This window comes from Aedes albopictus, chromosome 3, assembly GCF_035046485.1.
Source record: "Aedes albopictus strain Foshan chromosome 3, AalbF5, whole genome shotgun sequence".
Lineage (NCBI taxonomy): Eukaryota > Metazoa > Arthropoda > Insecta > Diptera > Culicidae > Aedes > Aedes albopictus.
The window spans coordinates 315,092,684-315,118,102 of record NC_085138.1 but is presented as its reverse complement, the minus strand read 5'-3'; the positions used below and the strand labels follow the sequence as shown (position 1 = coordinate 315,118,102).

At 35.3% G+C, this 25,419-nt stretch overlaps 1 protein-coding gene across 7 annotated transcripts in view; it reads right to left on the bottom strand.

Moving 5' to 3' along the window:
- The window catches only part of LOC109425809 (solute carrier family 12 member 4), an 836,994-nt gene that overhangs the window by 56,432 nt on the left and 755,143 nt on the right, over nt 1–25,419 (bottom strand). For 4 of the 7 annotated variants that reach the window (XM_062842513.1, XM_029865597.2, XM_062842510.1 and 1 more), the window contains exons 20-21: nt 20,024–20,083; nt 564–605 (exon numbers count right to left, since the gene is read on the bottom strand). The exons of 1 other annotated variant lie outside the window; for it this stretch is intronic. In XM_062842513.1, coding sequence (XP_062698497.1) covers nt 564–605; nt 20,024–20,083 — 102 coding nt within the window. The remainder of the gene's footprint in view (nt 1–563; nt 606–20,023; nt 20,084–25,419) is intronic. 2 more of the 7 variants (XM_062842512.1, XM_029865599.2) reach the window with 2 other exon arrangements.

Genomic DNA, 25,419 nt, shown 5'->3' with positions numbered 1-25,419 from the left:
GCTACTTTCATGATTTAGTAGTATTCATGGCTAAACATTGAGATAATTGCCCTGTCCAAATTATATATACCTTAGGGTGTCCAAAACATATATTCGGTGTCCAAAATGCAATTCTTACAGGCGATCGGAAATTGCGATTTTCTCAAAATAAAATGCTTTCGTTAAGGTTTTTGTCACCAGGAACGCAAAGCACAATCATATTATGAGCGTAATGGTAACTTTGCAAAATAATCAATTGCTTTCTAAGAAAGCTAGGGGACGATTTTTTCAACGTTGTCCTCAGTCTGTCCAAAATACATGAATTACCCTATATACTTTTTTCAGTTTTCTGCTTTTTCTCAATTTTTCAATTGAATGAACCAATTCATTTTCGATTTCTTCATTGAGAACCACTGCGCTGGTATCCTTTTCTGTACATATACCATCCGTTGCAACGCGTTGCCACATCAGAGCTTTCCTGCTGCAAAAACACTATAATAGCGACAGCCAACTAGCGAGTAGACTCTATTTTGGTGCGACACGCACGACGAAAGCATATGCGTTTTTTTTTGCTGTTTGATTACCGTACTGAAAACGAATTCCTTGAGTTCTTCTTCTTTTGAGTTCTGTGAAAAGAAACGGAAACGAAAAAAAAGAGATGGAAAATCATGAAATGAGCAAGGTCATGATTTCAAACACGGATTCACACTGGCTGATGGAATCATCAAGAAGGGGGGAAGGCGTCAGAGCAGTAGCGGAGAGAGCACACGCGGCGGCGAGTGTTACGTACGGTGGAGCGGTACTATAGAGGAGGTTAGTCACGGGATAATGTTCCCACATCAACACTACATATGTTCCGGGCGAGGCTTGTCCGGAAGTTTTAATTAACACAATGTCGCTCTTTTAGTACACGTTTCTTATTCTAGCGTTTGCGCGATTGTGGCAGGTAGAAAAGCATCAAGTGCAGTTTTTTTTTTCTTTACGTTATCAACAGTGCTCAAAGCAAAACATCAGTTAGACTTTTTTTGGAATTAAGCTTCGTTGAAGAGTTCGTTTCGAGAAGGTTTTCACTTGTGAACTCTTTTATTTTTTGCACTTTTAGTACCGTCAAGGCGCCATTCACCGTGGGGGCTCCATTCACCGTGTGCCTTCGAATATTTCGAATATGGAAATAATGAAAAAATATTCGAAGGCACACGTTGAATGGAGCCCCCACGGTGAATGGCGCCTTGACGGTACATAGAACACATATTCAAGTTAGATCAAATTTCAACTTATTCATCAAATATTTCATATTTACCACCGACATCAGTATAAGGAGCTAGCCCAACAGGAATGATGACTATATGAAAGACAAGGGGTTAATTTCATCTTTTCTGTACGCCTTCTGGATTGAACTTGGATGTCTGTTGTCTGTGCCTTTACGTTATAAACTAGGGTAGGAAGTAAAATGCCAAACAACTGACTGACTGATAGGATACATAGGGGGGTTTTCACGTTCAATTTAGACGATCAATTATTTTGACACAACAACCAGAAATTATTCCGATATTATAAAATACATCGGTTAGCCAAGTTTAACAGATTTATTCAGATTTCTTTGCGATCGTCAAATTTGAAGTTTCCATTGCATCACAGTGGGTAGAAAGAGACCCGTAACCGGACTTATTTAGAAGCCGCATTACATTATGAAAAAATCATTGCATAAAATTTTGTATGGAACTCGTTGCAAAACTCCCTTTTTTCAGCACTCTTCGTATTTATCCAACTCGGCAAGCCTCGTTGGATAAATGTACGACTCGTGCTGAAAAAACCAACTTTTTGCAACTCGTCACATAAATAACTATTAATCTTTAAATAATCATATCTCAAAACTAAAAAAAAAACATACACCTCTAATTTTTTTATATGTTATGTAAAGTTTTCAGAATTTTCTGGTAAAAATATTAAAGCTGGGTTCCGAAAACGTTAAAACCTAAATAATTACATATTGTTATCGCACCTAAGCACAATTTTGTCCTTTCAACGTATTATTTTTCTGAAAACGAACAAAAAAAAAACAAAAAATAAAAATAAAAAAAACGGTCGACTGGTTTAACTTTTGAATTTTTGAAAATATTTAGTTTTTAAAAATTATAAATTGCACTTAAACACAATTTGGTCCCTTTCATCGCATTGTTCCTGGAAACAACAATTCAATATATTTTGAACAAAAAAAAGGCCAACTGGGTAAAAGTTGAAATTTTTTGAAAATTGTATCTTTATGTTCGCTTTATGTCACATTTGGCCACCCTAATGATGAAATAACAAACAAACGGATTTAATTGTTTTCGATTTACATACATTACTCATTAAGTACAACGACAATCAGTGATCCACTATATCGATTTTCTATGGAATGACTTATACAGTAGGGACCACACAATTGATGAATCTGAACCAATGTTTACGACATGTCAAACCGACGTATCAAACTCTTTATTTATTGAATCTGCAGAACTTTATAAAAACTGATACCGAAGGCCTTTCAGAATTTCTTCGTTTATTTTTTTTTACAAATTTCTCCCTTAAGTTTTCTATAAATTCCTTTTTTTTGTGGAAAATATTCATCAGTTTTCGAGAAACAATTTTTTTTTAAATTCCGTTCAAAAATTGTTTCCGTAAAACTGAAAAAGGTTTTCCACCAGGAAACAAATATCAGAACATACCTTGATCTTTCTTTTGCATATGGATGAAAACCTATTTTGGAAGTATGGCTTCATTATTTGTTAAAAAAAAATATAAAAAAGCAAAAAAATGAGTTGATAAAAATGACTACCCCACATGAACCGGTTACTCAACTTTCGCAATCGAAGCGTTTTATAAAATGTATATTAAAGGGTTTAATTGCAAAGGGGTGTAGACAATTTTTAATGGTTTTGGTTGGAATACCTATGTCAAACTTTTAGATTTCAAGCTTTTCAGAACAATTACGATATTATTTATATCTACGTTACTTTAAAGTTTCATTCCGAAGCTTCATACATTTAAATCTTTAAGTTTAATTTTCTCGAAATTCCTTAGTCTCCTGGCTGTTGTGTCTTTCAAGCTTTCATCGAAAATTTAAGATTTTTTTTTACGTTCAAGTTTATATTAAACGAAAAGTAATTGATTTTGGTGTTAAATTCGAACAATGTGATCTTAAGTAAACTATTCATTTATTAAGAAAAATGAACCGTTCAATATCTCAAGATTTGAAACACAAACAATTAAAGTTTGCAAATCGGTCAACTAGTTTTTAAGAAATGGTGATCACCGCTTTGCCTTGTCCTAATGGAGGGTGCGCGCTAGAATGGGCTGTTATTTTGGTTGTAGTTATCCAATCGAAATTTGGAATGTATAGGGGACAGACAAAATGTTCGGGACAGGCAAAATTTTTCCTCTTAAAAAATATACAAATAGCTGTAACTTTTTGAAAAGGGCATCAAATATTGCCAAATTTTTACTGTAAGTGGATCAACTAGTTGTGTATCAGTGAACAAAATTTGGGAAAGATCGAGCTATACTGCACGAAGTTATAAAGATTCTAGAAACAGGTATATTTATGCGATAGCCAACTTTGAGCTGTTATTTCTCCGGATTCAATGAACCGAATGCAATGAAATTTTGACCATTTACGACTTACATAATGAGCTCTAAAAACGTTTGACTCAACTTGAAATTATTAACAAGAGAAAAAGTTATAGCAATTTCATTTATTTTATGATTTTTTTTTGTAAATTGGTCTATTTTTAATATGCATCCTTTTACTTTTTCAATGAATTGCCGGCTATGTTGTTACTTTCTTTCAAAACATATTTATATTTAAAACAATTAGAGGGAATATAAATTAACTATAACACAAGTTTACAAAATAAAACGAAAGTCGTGAACTTCTGTCAACGACCAAAATTTTTGAAGCACAATTTATTGCTGATTTCGAAACCGACCTTCAAAAATTTTACAGTGGAACAGTTTTTGAGTTTTAGCTCAATATCGAGTTTTGCAGCTTTCCAAAATATATAATTTGCTAAAATTCAAATATATTGCGTTTTGTTCAACCAATTTTATATCTTTTTCCATAAATTAAAAGCTGAATACAATACCATTCGATCATCCGAATACAGGTTTTGCGTCAGATTGATGAAATTCAAGATATTGGCGAGTTTTAGGGACGATCTCCTTAAATTTTAGCAAAATTCCCAATTTTTTTGAAGAAATGTATTCTTTTCAATAAGAAAAAACCAACTTAAAAATTCTCTCTCGACGTTTATTTGACATATCATATGTAGGCGAGTTACAGTAAAAATTTCAGCTCAATCGGAGCATTGATTTCGGAGAATGAGATGTTTGAAGTGAGCGACTTTGCTTAAAAATAGAACAAAAATCGATTTCAAATCATCAACCTTGTATGGAAAGTCGAAAAAATTTCCGCTCTACTGTATTTTTTTTCTTTCGCGTTTTCGAGTTCAGGGCATGATTCTACACCAAAAATGATCATCAGCTTACCGAGTTCAAAAATGCTGTAAACTAGTGTACATGTGTAGTGTACAGTGTAATTAGCATCTTGAATTTTGAAACTATGTTGAAGTTTGGTGTTTTATTTAATCGTTATAATTTTCTTCCGTGTTAAGAATTTTAAGTGAAGTTAAAAGATTTTCAAAGCTCATTATATAAGTCATAAATGGTCAAAATTTCATTGCCTTCGGTTCATTGAATCCGGAGATATAACAGCTCAAAGTTGGCTATCGGATAAATATACCTTTTTGTATAATCTTTATAACTTCGTGCAGAATAGTCCGATTTTTTTCCAAATTTTGTCCACTGATACACAACTAGTTGATCCACTTACAGTAAAAAATTGAGAATATTGGATGCACTTTTAGAAAAGTTACAGCTATTTGAATATTATTTTAGAAGGGAAAATTTTGCCTGTACCGATCATTTTGTCTACACCCTGTATATAGCCTAGCTAGTATACCTCCAAATTATGCAACAAAAAAGTTCGATTTTTTGATACCCGCACGCTATGTAACCCCTTGAGAAATTGCTGAAGTAACCATTTCGTCAAAAATTGTAGGATACATTTTTAAATAAGGGGATTTTTTTTTATTATCGTACAAATTGTTATGAAGGTTTTCAGAATTTAATGAAATTTTTTTCACAGGGAGATATCAAAGATATCAACAAATCACTTTTCCATGTTTTACGATAGTGACCCCAAACTTTTGACCGATATAGCATTTTGAGGGGTGACCCCAAACTTTTGGTCGATGACATCAAGGATTAATTTACTTAATAACTTTTTTTCTAGATTTTTTAGCTAAGTTCTGTAAAAAGCAGTTGAAAGCTAATAGAAAATGGGTCATATTACCGCTCTCATCTTAAAATTTGGTCGACCCAACTTCCAGCGACACTGCCGTAAGTTTATATTCATTTTTTAGAAAATTTGGCAACTTTGGATTAAGTTTACATACAATTTTTTTTGAAAAAGTTTCTTTTAAATCATGTTCAAAGTTTCTTTGACTTATTATCTTTTGAATGAAACCTAGGGTTTTGAAATCGGACGCAAATTGGCGGAGATATGGGCCTAAAAAAATGACATGTTTTTGAGGGGGTGACCCCAAACTTTTGAACGGGAGTGTATATAGGATTGGTTATATTTGTTATACTTAACTCTTCGACATTTCATTTATTTTGGAACACCTTACTAAATTGTTTGGCAATGTTAATTCCACCGGAAACTTGCTGGTTTTCCTTATCTCCTCTAATCGGATACTACTGACTGATCGAACACACGTTCAAAGTATCTTGACACGGCTTTTAATGAGTACACAGTTACAAAGAAGGCAATATTCTACGACAGAATCCAAGCGCGAAGAGCAGGAAAATGGAGGTAAAGCACGTGCTGGTGGTAGCGGAAAGGTGTTGAGGTAGATATGAAGAACGATGACATTGTCATGCACAACATGGTCAGAACATAAATACATACACTACACTGACAGCGACAGGGAACATGTCTGCTCGACAGGATCTTGCTTGAGCGTGCGAACAGCGAAACGTGCTGCGGTGCCGCTTGGTTTTCGTTTGCTACAATATCATGGAAGCAAGCAGTACAGTACACCTCCTACTTATGTGTACTACAACTTGTAGGAGAGAGCCTGCCTTAGTTCATAACGGCAGAAAATCAGCTTTAATAATAATAACAGAGGTGAGTCGCCTTTTTTCGCTGCCAAGCCAGATTGTGTATATTGGCTCGCTCGCTCGCAGCGACGGCGACGACGACGACAATGAAGGCGACGCACTATATTGGGGAGTAATGATGCTGATGACGATAATGAAGCCGATGATGATGGCAGAGTGAAAGCTGATGGAGTGACTGAAGACTGAACGCGTGTGTAATCGAAACAGCTTGGTCGATATACCTAGGGCTAGCAGAACCTACTCGGAATGGGACGATGCGATGCGATGGAAGCTTTTGCCAAGAACTGCTGCCTGGGAGCACGCTGACACTGGTGTATGTAGACTATAAGCTTTTATGATGTATCGTGTTGACTTGAGTAGGAAGTGTAAGCATGGGGGATCGATGTTGTTTCAGGAGAATGAATGATTGAAGAGTGACTAACGTTGCAATGAGCTTATAATGAACTATCTAACTATGTTGCACTAGAGAGTGTTGAGATTGAACCACACTGTTTGCTTTGCTTTCTGATGACCGTTTCCAAGTGCGATGTTGGTTGCCGAAGGCTGTTGTTCCGTAGAAAATGTTCATGAGTACGTTCGTATGTATGTATGTACGTTGATGGAGACGCATGGTTGTTGGTAGGGATAAGGTTATACAATGCAACACATAATATGTAAACAAAATGTTGATTTCGTGTTTGTGGTTTAGACACACAAATGTCGATATGTTGCCTTAGTTTTATTAATTATGCTTGCTCTGTTGAGTGATATGCATCTGCTACACTTTTTGCTTTTAAATCGTGCTTAAATCAAAATCTCCTTGAAAAACCGTCAAGTGTTTTCTAGAAATTTCGCCACAAATTTCCTCCACTATTTTTGCAAAAATTGAGTGCTCTGTTACGAGTTTCGGATGATTTCCTTAAGGATAATTCCAGCGAATATTACGAACAAAACCGCTTGAGTTCACCGAGAGAATCCACCAGAATTGTATTCAGTATTCCTGATAAAAGTACCCCCGATTTTTTTCAGTTTCTATAGCATCTACGTCATAGATTATTCTCAGAAATGTTTTATTTCTACAAATCTTATATGGCAATTCTTTAAAATTATTCAAATATTCTCATAGCAGTTTAATTAGAAGTCTCCTAGAGTTTCGCTAGTAATTCTTTGAAGCATTTCGGAAAAATTATTGAAGGATCGAATAAATCTTCTACGGTAGATATAACTGAAATGTTTCCGGTGATGTAAAAAAAGTTGGTGATTTTTGTGACGAATTTTGTAAAGAATGTTTGCCGGACAGTGCTTTTTCGTTATGGATTCCATTAGAACATTGAAACGATATTTTTAACTAACTGAGGGGCCCAGAATCAAAGGGGTGTAAGTGACAATTTTATCGATTTTGAGCTGAGCATATCATAAAATTCTTCAGATTTCAAGCTTTCAGGAACTTTTTTAAGATTGTTTCTACGATTGTTGGAAAAATTACAATAAATCAGAGAAAATTGGGTTGATTTTAAAACTCCATACATTTTGTATGGGAAGAAAAATTGGTCAAAAACTTTAAACCTCATTTACTCTAAAGTGTGTTTTTGTCACTTACCAGGGTGTCTACTACCTGGAAAAACCTGGAAAACCTGGAATTATCAAGGAATTTTACTCGACCTGGAAAAATCCTGGAATTCTCAGGGAATTCTGGTGATCATCAGGGAATTTCTGTGTTTATGATTTTAATACAAATTTTAGAAATGTTAGAAATGCCTCAAAGCGAATAAAAATTTCGGCTGCGCCGCTATTAACTACTCGCACGTTAATAGTTATTTATGTAACGAGTTACAAAAAGTTGATTTTTTCAGCACGAGTCGTACATTTATCCAACGAGGCTTGCCGAGTTGGATAAAAACGAAGAGTGCTGAAAAAATCGAGTTTTGCAACGAGTTCCATACAAAATTTTATGCAATGATTTTTTTCATTATACAACTAATTTGGGTTGCATAATGTTCATAATGCAACTCAAATGAGTTGCATAATGAACATTATGCAACTATTTTTCATTATGCAACTCATTTCAGTTGCATAATGAATCAGTGCGGAAAAATGGGCCATTATGATACCGAAATGAGTAATATAAAATAGAAATTATGATATTGAATTGCATAAATATTATTTATCAGTACTTTTTTCACAGCACTCTCCTATTTTATGTTTTACCTATTTCGGAAAACTGAGTCGACATGCTTTTATTGTTAGAATTTTGAATTCTCAAATATTTCAATCTATTGCAGCATTAAATATTGGCTTAGTGACTTAAGTTGATTAAGCTATTTTTCTTTATTTCCATGTGAATGAGCTAACTGTCTTGCACATTTTATTAAGGTTTGCCTAACAAATTCGCAATCGCCTGTAGCTGTTGGAAAATACCTGAAGGAACTTAAAGATACATTTTGAGCGTTCCAGACACGAATGCCACATAAGTGGTAAAGTGTCTTTAATAAATATTAATAATAATAATAATAATTTTGAGCGTAGTTCCTGAAACTCCTGCAGAATATTATTGAACAATTAGAACTTCTGGCGGGTTCGATGTTAATTGTTAACTAACTATTGATAATGTTAACTAGATGACTTGTGGAAGAATGTTTAAATATTTTTCTAACCATTTCTGAAACGTTTTTAGAACAACTCATAAATGATTCTTAAAAATGTTTGAAAGAATGTTAAACTCTCTCTTTCCCTTAGTTGCTTCTGAACTCCACATATTTTAACGAACTCGAGAGAAACTATATTCGATGGACATAATGCAATAGTTTTGGAACATGATTACCGTCAGTGGGGGTGTCATTGGGCCAAAACTGCATAGTCCATCCCTTTGTATGTCGTTACAACAATATTTTAACTCTAAATCAATGTTGAATTCGGTAGACACGTTCATTCATATATTCTTTAGGATTGTTTAAAGTATAAATGCTTCAACTTTAATTTTGACAATAATATGGAGTAATTAAAATTGGCCCAATTTCACCCCTTCCAGGGGGTGACATTGGGCCAAACGCTAAAATTCAATCCAAATAGTTCAATGTGAGAAAATATCGCTTGCAAATCAAAACTAGTAAATATATAGCTGCTTGCGCACAACCTATCAGTGCCTAGTCACTTTAAAATAACATTACAGACAAACAAACGTGAAAGTTTGACCACATTCATTGTAAACGATCATTGATCCATGACAATACATCCGCTATCCCCTGGATATAACTCCAACTAGCATTCTCAAAAGACAAAAGAAATATTTCCTCGTCATCTACCTATAAACTGATATGCGTGCATTTTTAATTTTACATGAATCTTACATATATTTCTAAAACAAACGCCGTTTTATACATAAAATAATGTAAATACTCGCAGTTGTTTTAATTCACATTTGTAGGGTTCTCGTACTGACTGCATCGCTTTTATATAGCCCAAAGTCACCCCCAAAATGAGTTATTTGCACTACAGCTCGAATCAATAAGTTTTTCATGCAAAATAGCATACAAAACCAAGAAAACTAATATTACTTCTCAAAACAACTACTCAATATATCTAGAAAACAGCAGTTCATTACATATCCGATGTTCAGCTGTTTTGTAATGGGCATTTTAAAACAACGATTTTGTACAGTACGCTTAACCATGATATTCACATCACGTTTTCTTAATGGAAAATTAACAAAATGTGACATTTTTCTACAGCGGATGATCAACGCAAGTTATATTTACCATATGGTATCAGCTTTTTGATAATCATTACATTAATGTTAGTATTTTGAGCGAAACATCTTTCTTGATTTTTGGCCCAAAGTTACCCCCCAGGCCCAATGTCACCCCGACTGGCGGTACCAACTCATTAGTATATTCCAATTGTCAATTACTTGTTTAGAGAGTGAAACTATTAACAACCAAAACTATTGAATTACATTTTTTTTCTATTAATTTTGAATGTAGCCCATCTGTAACAATGTGTGTTCGTATACTTTTGGTAAAACAATGTTTTGAAGTAAAGTAATCGTTCAAATTTGTTTTGGAGAAAAGAAATAAAATATTCTGAAGGAATTAAGAAATTCCTCTAGTTGCATTTATGTGAATATTTTTTTAAATTTTCAAGTGTAACTGGCAGTATCATTTGAAGTCAATTCTTTTGAAACTGTAAAGGATTTTCTGACTTAAGTCCAATAAACATATCTATCATTGTTGCTAGCAATTTCTATAAAAGAAGGAATCGCTAGAGAGAAGAATCTAGCGAAATTCCTGAAAAATACATACTTGAGCGATTCTTTTGCGAAACCAATAACGTGCGCAATAACTAAAGATATCCGTGAAGTGTTTCTTTCAGGATTTGTTTAAAAGCGTTAGCTGCAATTTTTAAAATGTCCGACAATATTTAGGAAAGTTTGCACAGGAACCACTCGAAAGATTTTTTGCTGGAACTGCCAAGCTTACCTTATACAAAAATATAGTGTAACTTCTTGTTGTTTTCTTTGCAAAATTCCTTCATAAATTCATGAACAAAATTTTAAACAAATTATGCAGAAAATTCTCCTAAAGTATCGCAAAGATTGTATTAGAATTCCATCAGAAATTCCATCATCTCATGCTTCTGTCCTAAATGCTGGTGGAATGTTCTCCTTAAATGTCATTATAGTTGGAACTAGAAATTTCCCAAAAAGTTGCGTTTTCACGAATTTCTAGAAATCTGAAAACATGTTTAGTTTAGTCGATTTGTTAAACCTGGAATTATTTTCAAAAACCTGGAAAAATCCTGGAAATATCAGGGAATTTCATTTTCATAATTGAGTAGACACCCTGCTTACACCCCTTTGCTTCTAACCGCCTCAACTGTAAGTGATATTTTTCTCAAAGAAACTACAGTGGAGTAGTCGATGAAGCCAAAAAAGTTTATGTTTGATTTTGATGAAATTCTTGGAGAAAGGTGAGTATATTTCTCTTTTGTTTAATTTTCAATCTTAAGACTAGTTCTTCATTTGAAAAAGGAAAAACATAGTGACCGTCCTGTAACATTTGGTAAAAAACTTCATGGGAATTCTGTCATAAAATGCTATACAACTATATAAAACAAAATCTTCAAACATATTTTTTTTGAATGTATATTGTGACTGCACTCATTTAGACTCGGTCGAAATTCATTATCATCACAGTCGAATTTAGCATACGACTTCGCAGCGGCTGGCATAAACAAGCTCGGTTGAGTTCACGACAGGGACATCGGATGCACAACGTGAAAACAAAATAAGTTTGATAAGTGTGAAATGTCGCTGGGAAATTATGATTCAGTGGATTCTCAAACTATCACAGTAATCTAAACATTAATGAGAAACCCAATACTATATGTTTTGCTAGAAACTTTTTCATTAATTGATTCGGCAATATGAAAACAACATTTTTTTCTGGAATAGAGATAGGAAATATCTCAAAATCTATTCATAGATTCTGTAAAGTTTGCACTTAATAAAAATATAAGACTCTTCTCTCCAATGATTTCTACTAGGAGCCTATAGGTAAACTTCTTGATAAGTGTTATATATAATTTATTTCTAAAGGCATTTCCTATAGAATTCCCCGAGCAAAGGCGGATAACAAAGTGATATCACTTTGATAATAGACTATGTAATGTCATTTTGTTATTTTTGTTATCATCTTTTGCAATTGATGATAACCAGATGATAACAAATTTAGTTATCGATAATTTTGGTCAATCGCGGTAACATAGAAATACTAAGTGATAACAAAATATGTTTTCAGTTTACAAACGCATGTTTCAAAGCTTTCCCCAAACTGAGAGTCTGCGCATGAACCTCGAATCTAAAAATAGATTCCGTTTTCCACCTTCGTTGCGACTGTAGTACGAAAGCGTTGCTTCCAATTACTCTCACTCTCACTGAGTCTCGTTGGTAAATATAGGGGCTATCGGCTGCAATCTGCAATCACTTGATCAGGGTTCGAGACCCGCTGGGTGCAATAGTTGAGAACATGGGTTGTGAATTATAAGAAACTTTTTTTCAATTGCTGACGATGTTGGTAAAGTTGATTTTCGCTATTTTCGTCGATAAAATAGCTCTGAATGGTTACTAATTGACAACAAAACCAGTTATTAATCAGCTGTTTCATGTTGATAACTAAATTCAATGTTGAAAAAAATATTGTACATATAACACAATTAGTTATCAACTTGAACTCAATGTTACCTTAACTTCTTATCATGTTGATATCCGAGAAGTTAATTTGAGTTATCATTTTTGTTATGTTGGCTCTTAATTCAACCTAAATGATAATAAACTCAACTATCGTCGTGCGGGGCTACTTTTGAAATACGGGGCTACTTTGGACACTTTTGAATATAGATTTTTTGAATTTGAAATATCGTTCAAATCTGTTTGATGTCTTTGGGACTATTATGACGCAATATTTTCCCCTTCATTTGGTTGAAATTGTTTTTCAAACAAACTCTTTATTGCTTGTCAGGAGGCGAAAAAACATCGAATTAATCATAAAAATATACATAACGTATCAGAACATTTGCTCTGTAAGCATTGTTTCTGCAGTTCAAAAATTTCAAAGGGTTGCTCAATTCGTGCAAGAAGTATCGACGTAGCATATACAATCGAATATTTGTATGGATACAGAATATAAATGATCGTTTCACCTACATAATGGAATGATGGCCCCCAGACAGCCTTTTAGTCTATATTAAAATATCACGCTGCTCATAAAACCAAAGGTAGCACAGAACCACCTAAAAACGCATATATTTATTGAAATAATGTATGATATAGTATACAACAGTATTGGTACAAAGTAGTATTCTAAATAAACCCGGAATTTTAACTGCAGTTTTGTTTTAATTATGAATGTCCAAAGTAGCCCCCCTCTGGTTCTATATGATATGTCTCCGATTGATGTATGGACAACTTTTTTGTTTATGGATGGATTTAGTTCAAATTTTGTATGCATCCTACATACATACTCCCCAAGTAACACACTTGTCACCGAAGAGTCACGGCGGCGCAGGTTTATGTTGCGCAAAAGTCACCGTGACTTACTTCTAGCAAGTAAGTGTTTATTTGTTAGAAGTAAGTCACAGTGACTTCTGCGCAACAAAAACCTGCGCCGCCGTGACTCTTCGGTGACAAGTGTGTTACTTGGGTCACAATTATTATGTGTAAAAATTGTGGAAATACATTCACTACTCTGGGAGTTATAATGTCATAAAGTTGAAAAACCATTAAAAAGTGTATAAAGAAGCCCCGCACGACGGTATCAAACGAATGATAACCAGGTAACAGAACTTGTTATCATTTTGTTATTCGCCTTTGCTCGGGAAACGACTACTGATACGAGGATTCCTTCAGAAGTTCTGCAAGAAATTTTACAAATACCGTAAAACATTTTTAAAAACATTTACAACAAATTCCTTCGGGTGACCTTCCATACTTTCGTTTGTAATTAAACACAAAAACATTGATAATTTTCCTCTGAAATGCTTATCATGACATTTTACATTGAAGAAGTTCGTTCACACTCAGTTGAGCTCGGCTAATTTTCATTATTTTGCCGAGATTCGCACAGCCGAGCGCTCGGCAATCGCAATTTGACTGATATATCAGCAAAAAGTCAAATTTATTCATAGCAGCAACCATGGGTGCCGCTATTATCAAACATTAAACATCAAGCGTTTAGCCGAGATTTCAGCAAATGAACTTTAACCGAGAGTCGCACAACCGATCTCGGCATTCTGTTTTAAGTGTGCTCAACTTTTGCTTCACTAAGTTATTCCCTTGAAAACTACTCCAAAAAGCAATTCAATTGCATCTTTTCACAATTCACCTGATTTCAAAAATGTGGAGTACATAAACTACTAACCATTCACTAATAAATATAGTTATGATATATATATATATATGTGAGTACTTATCAAATTTCTAGAGAAATCCTTAGAGAAATCCCTAAAGGAACCATACGGGCAATTTCTGAAGGAGTCTCAGCAGAAATTTCTAGAAAAACCAGGTATTTTTGGAGGAATTCAAAAAAATCGAAAGTTTTTATCAGAAATTTCTGGAGAATTCTTGGAAAAATCTCTAGAGGAACCACAGGAAGAATTTCTTGAGGAATTCGAGAGTAATTTCTGAAAAAACCATTTTAAAAATCACAAAAGGAAACATAGTAGAAATGCTAGAGGGCATTCTTAAAGGAATTCCTAGAGGATAGTAACAGATAGTAGCAATAGTAGAGCATGGAATCGAGCAGCTGCATCAATCAATCCACCAGATTTTTGTAAAAAAATTGGGAGGATGATGAATTGCATACAAGCTGGTTGGATGGATGACCTCATATGCCCATTGCCCAATCTACAAGAAAAAGCACAAACCAAAGTGGGACAATTACAGAGGGATTACCCTTTTATATTCGGCATATAAGATACTGTCGCGTGTCCTGAGACAACAGACTGAGACCTCTTGAGGAGTCCTTCGTCGGCGAATAGCAGACTGTTTCGAAATTTGTTGATTTTTTTCGGTGAAAAATCACCGAAAAAAATCAACAAATCTCGAAACATAAAATTCAACGGTGACAAAAAACCCCACAAAAAATAGCAGACTGGTTTTCGTGAGGGCCGATCAACGATGGTTCAAATGTTTAACCTGCGGATGACTGATTAATTTCGGGTATACAACTTGCAGGCTCGCCATATGTTTATTGATTTCAAAGCACCGTACGATTCAGTGAAAAGAAATGAGCTATGGCAGATAATGTCAGAGCATGGTTTTCCGGCGAAACTAATAAGGCTGATACGCGCAACGCTGGATGGATCAAAATCAAGTATTCGGATCGCAGACGCAGTGTCTACCTCGTTTGTGATCTTGCATGGATTGAATCAGGGTGATGCTCTTTCAAATTTCCTGTTCAACTTTGCCCTCGAAGGAGCGATTAGGAGGTCTGACGTGCAGAGGAATGGCAGTGCAGAGGAATCACCACATGGTCGCACATGCTCCTTGGCTTTGCGGACGATATTGATCTCATCGGCATCGATCATAGAGCAGTGGAAGAAGCTTATGCTCCTCTGAAGCGATAGACTGCGAGGATATGCTTGACGATTAACTCTACCATATGATAGCGGGTAGAGATAGAGGCAGGCCTAGTGGTGTTAGTGCTGAGGTAGTGATTGATGTAGAAGTGTTTGTAGAATTTGTTTATTGTGGAACACTTGTGACATGTGACAATGAAGATTCCCGTGAAGTGAAAAGGCGTATGGTAGCTGCGAATAGGGCCTTTTACGGATTGGGTAACCAGATTAGGTCCCGTTACTTGCAAACGCAATTGAAATTCGTTCTATATAAGGTGCTGATTCTTCCGGTTGCCCTCTACGGACACGAGGCGTGGACGTTAAAGAAGGTAATCCGAAAATCTTTCGGAGTTTTTGAGCGCAAAGTGCTGCGGACAACTCTCGATGGGAAACACGAAAATGGAGTTTGGCGCAGACGCATAAATCACGAGTTGTTCCAAGTGTACAAAAATGCGAATATTGTGAAACGTATAAAATATGGCAGACTTCAGTGGGCTGGACACGTAAGTATTACGAATGTCGGATGAAAGAATTGCGAAAACAATATTGAGCAGGAAACTAGGTATACAGTGTATCAAACAATTGTCTGTACAGCAATTTTTTGGTCAAAATAATTTTTCATTCAAATGATCATAACTTTTTTTATACGTCAATCAAATACGCTGAAAATTTGATCAATCATAAACTATATATTAAAGCTCCATTGGCAAAATTTTAAGCGAGATCAAATAACAGTTTTGAAAGTTATTGAACTTATAGTAAAACTTATAAGATTTTTGATGTCGGGGCCCGTGGCGCAGTGGTCCACACGTTCGCTTCATAAGCGGATGGTCATGGGTTCGAACCCAGCCCCGGCACTTGCAATTTTTCGTCAGTTGCTCTTCCCCCCGAGAGCAGCTGGCACCTGCCTCTTTTCGGAGCATATAATATAGCTCTAACGGACCCGGAATTTTGGATATCGGCGAACCGCAACTCATAATGGACGACCCCCAATTGGACTGGAAAAGGAACAGCAGCCAACCAGCAGCATCATCGTGCTCATCATTCTACCGTGGACAGGGTAGAAAAGTTCAAGCAGCACAAGGCACCAGTTCGATACAGTTGAAATAGAATAGAATACATATAGGCGCTGTACAAAAGTGTAAGTGCAGCGTCCAATTGGAATCGCACACGTAGTGCCCAAGTGGACAAAAGAGCTGTAAATTAGGTTAAGTGATTAAGAATAAAAAAAAAGATTTTTGAATACACCCAGGTAACCAATAAGCATTTGAATAAGCAGTACATCAGTCTTATATTTGCATTAAATCTGCTAGCTGCCCTAGCATAGCAGTTTGACAGCATAGATACCTTTAATAAGCATTCAAAATGCAGTTCAAAAACCTTCAGCTGCTATGTACATTTTGTTTTGGGTTTTAAGCATTCCAAATGTCATTTTGAAGTCACAAAACTGCTAAAAATATTGTTTTTCTGTTATGTTTGAAGCACCAAATTTGTTTTTCATATTTGTGTCGCATCGTCGCGTCTATGTAAACCATTACCGATGTCTGTTAAAGTTACTTTACGTGGTAAAAGTATTACTCTTGTCAAACAAACATGGTGTAGTGAAAAAGATAATTTTACATTTCTGTTCCTGTGGCCATTCCCATCTTCCTCGTTCAACTTCGAACAAACACTCAAAGTAAAATAATGCCTCCTGAGCAGTAATGAAAGCCAATCACTACAAAGTTAAAATAGGACCAAAAACCAGCGTACTTCATAGCTTCATTTTCAGCCTATCCTGTAGCGCGCAGCAGCTCCTTCCAACACGTTCTATCGCAGGGTCTTGAGATCGAGTCGCAGTTAGAGAAGTTTTCAGTAAAAAAAACACCTACCAGGAAATATACCGTACTGAATGGTAGTGTAAAATGACAGAGCGAGTGGAGGAGCGGAAGTGAGAGGGGCGATTTTTTCTATTTTAGTTTGTCTCATTTTAGACGTTACAGTCAAGGTGTTACTATTTTGACAGTTATTTGAGAAGTTCCTGAAGGTACAGCATTTGAGCAGCCGTATATTGGGCTAAAACCTGCATTCATGTAGCATTAAAGGCGCATATACGGCTGAGTGGCATTAATTGACCAGCTGTAAAGGCGCATATAATGCTGAATTAATGCTGAATAAAGTGCTTATTGGTTGCCTGGGCATTTTTAAAACACAATATGTACTCGATGAACCTTTTTTTTTATTTTTTTGTGATACAGCTTATACCTAAGGCTTTCATATGCAGCTTCGTTTGAGGTTTGATAGGTCACTACAAAAAACATGAAAAATCTGTATATGTTCAGAGTGTCATTTGGAAATTAATCATATTATGATCAATAAAAGTGCCAAGTGTTTTCAACGTTTTTAAACTCTTTTAATGTAATATTTTATACAGGACCTACTAAACTACATATGAAGAATAGGTCCTATGTATTTTTCGTTCAGTTAATGCACTTTTATTGGTGGAATACGTTTGGCAGATTATATGTGCAAAATAAGGTAAATTTTTAAACATCGTCAACTACATAAGCACATTTTTCACATTTTTTGTAGTTAATTTAAAACCTAAAAAGTAGTTGCATACGAAAACCTTAGGTATCAGCCGTAACACACAAAAAATTGAAAAAGTTTCATCGAGTACATACTAAGATATAATGTTTTATAAATGTGTTCAAAAAACTTATAAGTTTTTCTAAATGTTCCATAACTTTCAGAAAACTTATTTGATCTCACTCAAAATTTTACAAATGGAGCTTTAATATATGGTTCATGATTGGTCAAAATTTCAGTGTTTTTGATTGACGTACAAAAAAGTTATGAACATTTGAATGAAACATTATTTTGACTAAAAATTTCCTGTACGGGCAATTGTTTGATACACTGTAGGTCGGCGACTACGTGGGCGGCCGCGAACGCGCTGGCTGCACGTGGTTCAAGAAGATCTGCGATCCCTACACGTTCGGGAAACTGGAGGAACAGCGCCCAAGACCGACGAAAATGCTCTACTATATATTCGGCGTTGGAGTAAAGTTACTTTGTAGATTTTTTAAAATTCCAGTAGGAATTTCACGAGAAATTCTGAGATCAAGGAGGAAACCTTGGAAAGATCACTGGACGAATTATAGTGTTTTTGTTTTAATCCCTGAAGGAATTCAGGAAGAAATACTTGGAGTTATCCTGGACAAATAATATGAGGATTGAGGAACTTCAAGTGGATTCCCTGAATAAATCTCAGAAGAAATTCCTGAAGGAATCCTTGAAGGCATTTCTTCAGCAATTCTAGCAGAAATTTTTAAAGAATACTATTAGGCATTGTTCTAGAAATTCTTGCTAGGATTTCTCTAGAATTTCTTTTTCAAGGACTCATTTAGGAGTCTTTCTCGGAATACATGTAAAAATCCCTGCAACAATTTAGAGGATTTGCAGCAGGAATTGTGCTCCGCAGACAACTAGCAAGACTTCTTGGATGATTCCACCAAAAACTTCCGAAAAAATTTTAGCATTCGTCCAAGAATTTCTGGGAAACCCAGACAAAAATCCCGGACGATTTTCTCCAGACATGTCTGGATAAATCCCAGTAGCAGATCTGGAGCAATCCCAGCATGAATTCCCAAAGGAATCTCATGTGTATGCCCAACAGGATTTACCAAGAAAATTTCATGAAAATTTCTGGATGCATTCTTGTAGAAATCCCTTTAGGAGTCATAGCAAGCAATTTGTAAGAAATCTCTGGAGAAATCTCAACAGCAATTTATGGAGGAATCTCAAATTCAGGAACTTTTCAAAAATTTCCCCCAATATCCACTTGTGATTTTTCCTTGGATTTCTCCAAGAAATGTTTCAATAGTGCACAGCGCAAATGGCCTAAGATAACGCTTCAAGTCATATCACCTTCACTTTTGTACGCATATGGCACCTTTGCTGCATCTTATACGATGTAACTTTACTGTTCGGCGTTAAGTTAGAGTTGATTAGACGATTTTTTGGACAGCTTGTGGGCTGAAGTTCTCGATAATAAAGATAAATAATAATGATTATTCATTGGATTTGATCCACGTATTAACAGTAATAACTTATTCGCGTATAAAATATAATAAAATAATTTTATTGGAAAAAAAATAAATAAAATTAAATATTTATGAAATTTCACTGTATGAACACCAGATATACTGTATACGTTTAAGTTACCATGCGTCTCCATCAGTTAGTGCAAACAGCTTTGACAAACTTATCAGTTTTAACATTTTGTGGCTTATTATATTTTCAATGGAATCAATATGTCATCAACATACAGTTAGAGATTTGATGTGGATGTGCGGATGTGGAAGGTTGGCTGAAGAGAATGGAAACACTTTAGAAAGTCAAGTCAGTGGAAAAGCACGGAACATCAAAACATATTACTTGATAGGGTTCATTCTTTACATCAGAGTGCTTACTAATGAAAACAACCAGAAGATTTCTCGAGCTAAAACACAAAATGGGAATCTCTACTTTAGCGTTTAACGTGAGAGCTTATTGGGTGGTGGATGGGGTAAAACAAGTTCAAATTAAACAACGGGCAATGAAAGAAAACCACGAAGAAAGAAAAGAACGAAAACGACTGAACCCTTTTCTTTCGCTAAACTGTGAGAACGCTTCCCAAATGGTACGATTTTTTTTTCGGAGGGGTTCGTGAACGAAGTGACGTGAGCATATTATCGCATATTATCTTTACCAGGGGTGTTCGGTCCTCTCCGTTGGCGGCACCTTGATTAAAGTCCACTATATTTTCCACCTAAGGAAGGTTATTTAGTTTCGCAAAAAGCAGTTTTACGTACATTCAACATGGTTGGTTTTCACGCGAAAGTGCATTTCCAGGACACAAAGTTGTGGGAGCAAGTGGGAGAGAGAAAGAGAAACGGTGGAAAAAAGGAAAAACGGGAGAAAAGATCCCAGAGAAAAAGATTTCATTTTAGTTGAGCAGCTTGATTGCTTGACTAACACTTTTACAACTTCATGATAAAACGATTTTTTTTTCGGTTTTCATTATGACGCGAGATGTGGATGAGCGAAAACAGAACGGAGGATGATGGTGCAATGATGATGGGCGAACATGACACGATCCAAATGGGCGCGAATTAGTTTCCTTATCTGACGATTTGGAATTTAGAGCGTCGAAGTCTTCAAAGCCAATTAACACCGAGTTTTCAATCTGAGGAAAAAGAGCGATTCATTTTTGCAACCAGAAAAGCGTCTTCAGCAATACTCGCACGAAAGGATGGACGAACTTTTTTCATTTCATTTCACCGTTAATCCATCATTTGTTGGTGCACGTGTTCATACGATTCCCATCGGATATCTAGGACAAGCAGCAGGGGAAGCTAAAGTTTTTCCTCGTCTTGTCGGTGCCAATTTCTGATATGATATGTTTTTTTCCGCCACGTGTCGGGAAATGGAACAACATTCTGGTTGCAAAAATGTAGCGGATTTTAGTTTCATTTTTTGTTCTTTCTTATATTGAAAGAATACAGCAACGTTGAAGCCAATTTCGTTTTGTTTCTTGCTCAGCTTGACTGAGCACACGGGATGCGATGGTAAAGTTTGTTTGTTTTCTTTTCTGAAGAATTATTTCGCTGAAGACACTGGTGTGCAAGAGTATTGGGTTGAAATAGCAGATTGATTATTTTGATTGACATTTGCACCAGGTTTGTGTGGCAAGTGAAGCCATGAGTTTGAGTATGGATTGAAAAAAAAACGTTTTGCAATAATCATTAACCTTTCCAAAATTTGATGACTTTTATGTAAAATTAGCAACAGATTTTCATACCCTATTGTGAAAGCTTTATTTGTTCATAGTATTTATTTGGGCAGAGAATTGCTATAATTTGTATTTTGTCGTGTATTCATCCTATTTTTATATTCTGATATGTCCAAATTAAATCAAATTCCTCAAGACATCAAAACATATAGGATGATTAAGGGTATTATTGGCAGGACTGTTCTCTTCGTCAGTGGGGGATTTGTGTACGGGGGATTTCGTCGGCTAAAATGCCAGAAGTTTGATCATACAACTCAACTTGGTTGAGAAGGATTTGAGGCCAATTCCGAGAATAACAGCTTCAATAAAAAAAAATGATGAAGAGAACAAAACTGCCGAAAATACGCAAGATCCCCTACATAAATATCTTATTAACCCTTCAGGACGCGCACCGTTGTAAAAAGTACAGCACCACGAAAAAACCCTCGCTCGTCGTACACAGCGCGGGAGCGGTGCAGTTTTAGGCTCAAAGGGCGCGCGTCCTGAAAGGTTACATATTTTATTTGCTTTGCTTTAACTTTTCCAAAAATACCTCAAGCAAGTCCAATTGAAATTAGTAAAGAAATTTATTCAAGATTTTTTCTTAACCCTCCTAAGATGGATTTTTCGCACCACGATGGCGTAGTGCACGTTTAGCGAGCCTGTCTGGTTTATCTTGACCCTAACACCCTACTAGGGTTAAAGGTCAGATTCCCAATAGTTTTTTTAAACTTTCCATTGATATTTTTGGGAATCTCTCTATATGTTTCTTATGAGCTGTAGACATTTTATCGGATAAATATTCACAAATATTTTCAGGAATTGAGAATTCTTCAAGAACTCTACAGAGATTTTTTCAGTCAATTCTTAAAAGATTCCCCATGAAATGTTTCACAAGTTTGACCAGGAATTCATTTAAAATCAATTTTAGATATTTTCTCAGTGATACCAACGGGAACATTACTAGAGATTAGACCTGTTCACTTTTTTGACCTACCCGTGTCACATCAAATTATCAATCCACATGCAAAAACAAGGCTTCAGTCCAAAAATGAGCCAAATTAAAAAGGTTTAGAGGTGTATCAAATCGATTTTGTGTTTTTTCGAGCATTTTCACGAAAATGTACTTCAAAATCCAGAAAATTGCACCAAAAAGGTACCGAAAATACCGTTAAAATATAGTTAGAACAATACTCTACAACTTTGCCGAAGACACTATGGTGTTTAAATTGCGTAATTCAAAGTTATTCAACAATTTTCGTTAAAAAATCACGAAAAAATACAATTTTATTACGATTTTTCAGGTAAAAGTCATGAAATTTTACATTGTTTTAAGTGACTAATTTTATGAGCTATTGCTCACATGTGTTACGAACATTTCGTCCATACATCATTTTAGTGTAGAAATTCGTTTTTATTGACTAATTATCAAAAGTTGATACTAAAAATTGTACAGAGTTGCCAGTATAAAATTAAACAAAGTTACCCATGATTTAAACGTCATTACACTTCTTTGTCTCATCTGCATCAGTTTAAATTTGGTGCAGTAGGTTGAGCATGAGATTGTGGATTCGAAGATTCAAGGTTCGAGTCCTGGAATAGCATTTTTTGCGTCTCGATCCTGCTATAAGTTGATGAAACTACGCACTGCATCTCATTGCAATTTGGCATCATAGCATTGTTTCGAAACCGTAGAGTGCATAGTAAGAATGAAGTTTCCCTTCATCGTGTAGTTGTGCTGATTTGTGGGTAGATAGATAACAAGTAAGCTGCACCCACAGTTGTCTGTAAAATGTTGCATCCAGAAGCAGTTCCATAATCGTATTGAATTGTTTTAGCTAAATTGATCATTATCAAACAGATGCTCAATATTTCGCCCAGCTGATCTCGTCGACACAATTTATTGTCAACAAGTATAAACTAAATATCTAGCTAGTCCTGGAATGGGCTGAATTGGCAGGTCCCGATCATTATTATTCGGGAGATTGCGTGTAAGTCATGGCAGATTCATCATCCTAACTGCTACAAAGAAAGAAAAAAAAGTTTATCATGTATTTGAGCTAGAACCAGGGACCTTCTGATCCGCAGGCTCGAGCCTTACCATCTGCCCCATTTCTGATACTTAAATCAAAAGACATTAGAATACGATGGCATGACGTCTTAATCATGGGTAACTTTGTTTTAATTCGTGCTGGTAACTCTGTGCGATTTTTAGTATCAACGCGACATACTTTTGATAATTAGTCAATGAAAACGAATTCCTACACAAAAACGATGTATGGACGAAATGTTCGTTACACAAAGGAGTAATCGCTAATTAATTTAGTCACTTCAAACAATGTAAAATTACATGACTTTTATATGTAAAATCGTAAAAATATCGTGTTTTTTCGTGATTTTTTATCTAAAATTGTTGAATAACTTCGAAATACGCAATTTAAACACCATAGTGTCTTCGGCAAAGTTGTAGAGTATTGTTCTAACTATATCTTAACGGTATCTCCGGCATCTTTTCGGAGCAATTTTGTGAATTTCTGAGTAAATTTCTGTGAAAACGGCTAAAAAAACACAAAATTGATTTGATACACCTTTAAATGTTCATCAGTTTGGCTAAATTTTGGACTGAAGACTTGGTTTTACATGTGGATTGATAATTTGATGTGTCACGGAGAATCGGAGAAAAAAAGTTTCAAAGTGAACAGGTCTACTAGAGATGCTTTCCTGAATTTCTGGAGGAATTTCTCCCAAGTTTATATATAAACGATTTCTTTACAATTTTACAAGCTATAAGTTAGAGAACTTCTTTTCAAACATTTCTTGTTACATCTTATTAAAAAAATCTTTAAAAATTTCATCAGAAACTCATTCAATGATTTCTTTATGAATTGCTCCGGGAAGGAAGAAAAAAGTTTGAGAAACAACAAACCTTAGTTACAATTTTATCCTTTCAAACAAGTGAGCGTGTTTGATCTTAAAACTGCATCGCGCTTGCGCTGTATCAAAGGAGCGACGTTTTTTGGTGGTGCTGTACATTTTACAACGGCGCGCGTCGTGAAGGGTTAATAACGAAGGATTTGTTTTTACTTTGTTATACAGGTTTTCTGCCCTAGTCTGGTTCTTCTTCTCTTATTCTTAAATTTAATATGGCAATAATCCTGCATCAAAGCCCTGTGAAATCTTTTAAAAATTTGTTATACGAACTTTTATGCGAAGTTGAAAAAAATCTAAAACATATACTTAACAAGGTTTCTCCAAGAACTTTTCATAACATTTTTGATACATTTCAGGGAATCTTTAAAAATAAAATAAAACATGTATTATTCATTAATATGGAATATGTTATTTTATATTAAAATAACTACTTAGTACTTAGTACTTTCTTTTTAGGAAGTTGTTGGAAAAAGTCAGACTTTCGTAACTCCTCATGGAATTACTTCAGAAATTCTGTTGGGATGCTGAAATACAATCAGGAAATTGCAACTGGAATGTATCTAATGAAAATCCCATGCTTTTCAAGAAGTTCTCTAAACAATCCTACTGGAATTAGCAAACTAACATATAATGCAAAATTTTGACAGAATTGCAGCTGCATGCATTCGCAAAACATCGTAAAGTATTCTTTCAATGTTCTCCATGTAATTCTTCAGCCAGCTTCTCAAGCTGAATATTAACGTGGGACACAAAAAGACATTTTACTCCTGTACACTTTTTGAGTTCCATTTTGGCCCCATATCAACTGTGCAAAATTTCAGCTCAATCGGAGAAACTATATTTTAGCGCCAGCCGTTTTAAGTTTTCATACGATTTGCTATGGGGAAAATCACTTTTTCAAAGAAAAATCGCCACAGGTCGCCCCATAACCCTTAAAAATATATCGATGACTGATTTCTGTTGGAAACTTTACGAGGAACAAACCCTCTGAAGACCGCAAAGCGATCTAAGGCATGTGGAAAAAGTTATTGACTGAAAAACGAATGGCAGGCCAACGCTGTTTAACATGTAAGGAATAACAATCTATTCTATATATAAAAATGTGTTTGAAGTCCCTTTGAGGCAACAAAACTCACGAACGGATGAACCGATCAACATAACTCTGGCACAGTTCAATTCGTTTCCATGGTGGCTGTGTTTATAAGCAATAAAAGTTACGAAAATCAAATGAAAAAGTAAGAAAATTGATAAAGTAGTGATTTTTCATTAGCTGGGAAGAAAATCAACACGATCGAAATAAAACCAATCTAGGATGCGGTGCAGAAATGGCCCTAACAGTTGTCAAACCACCATTTTGGCAAGACGAAGTTTGCCGGGACTGCTAGTAAATAATAAAATCTTGT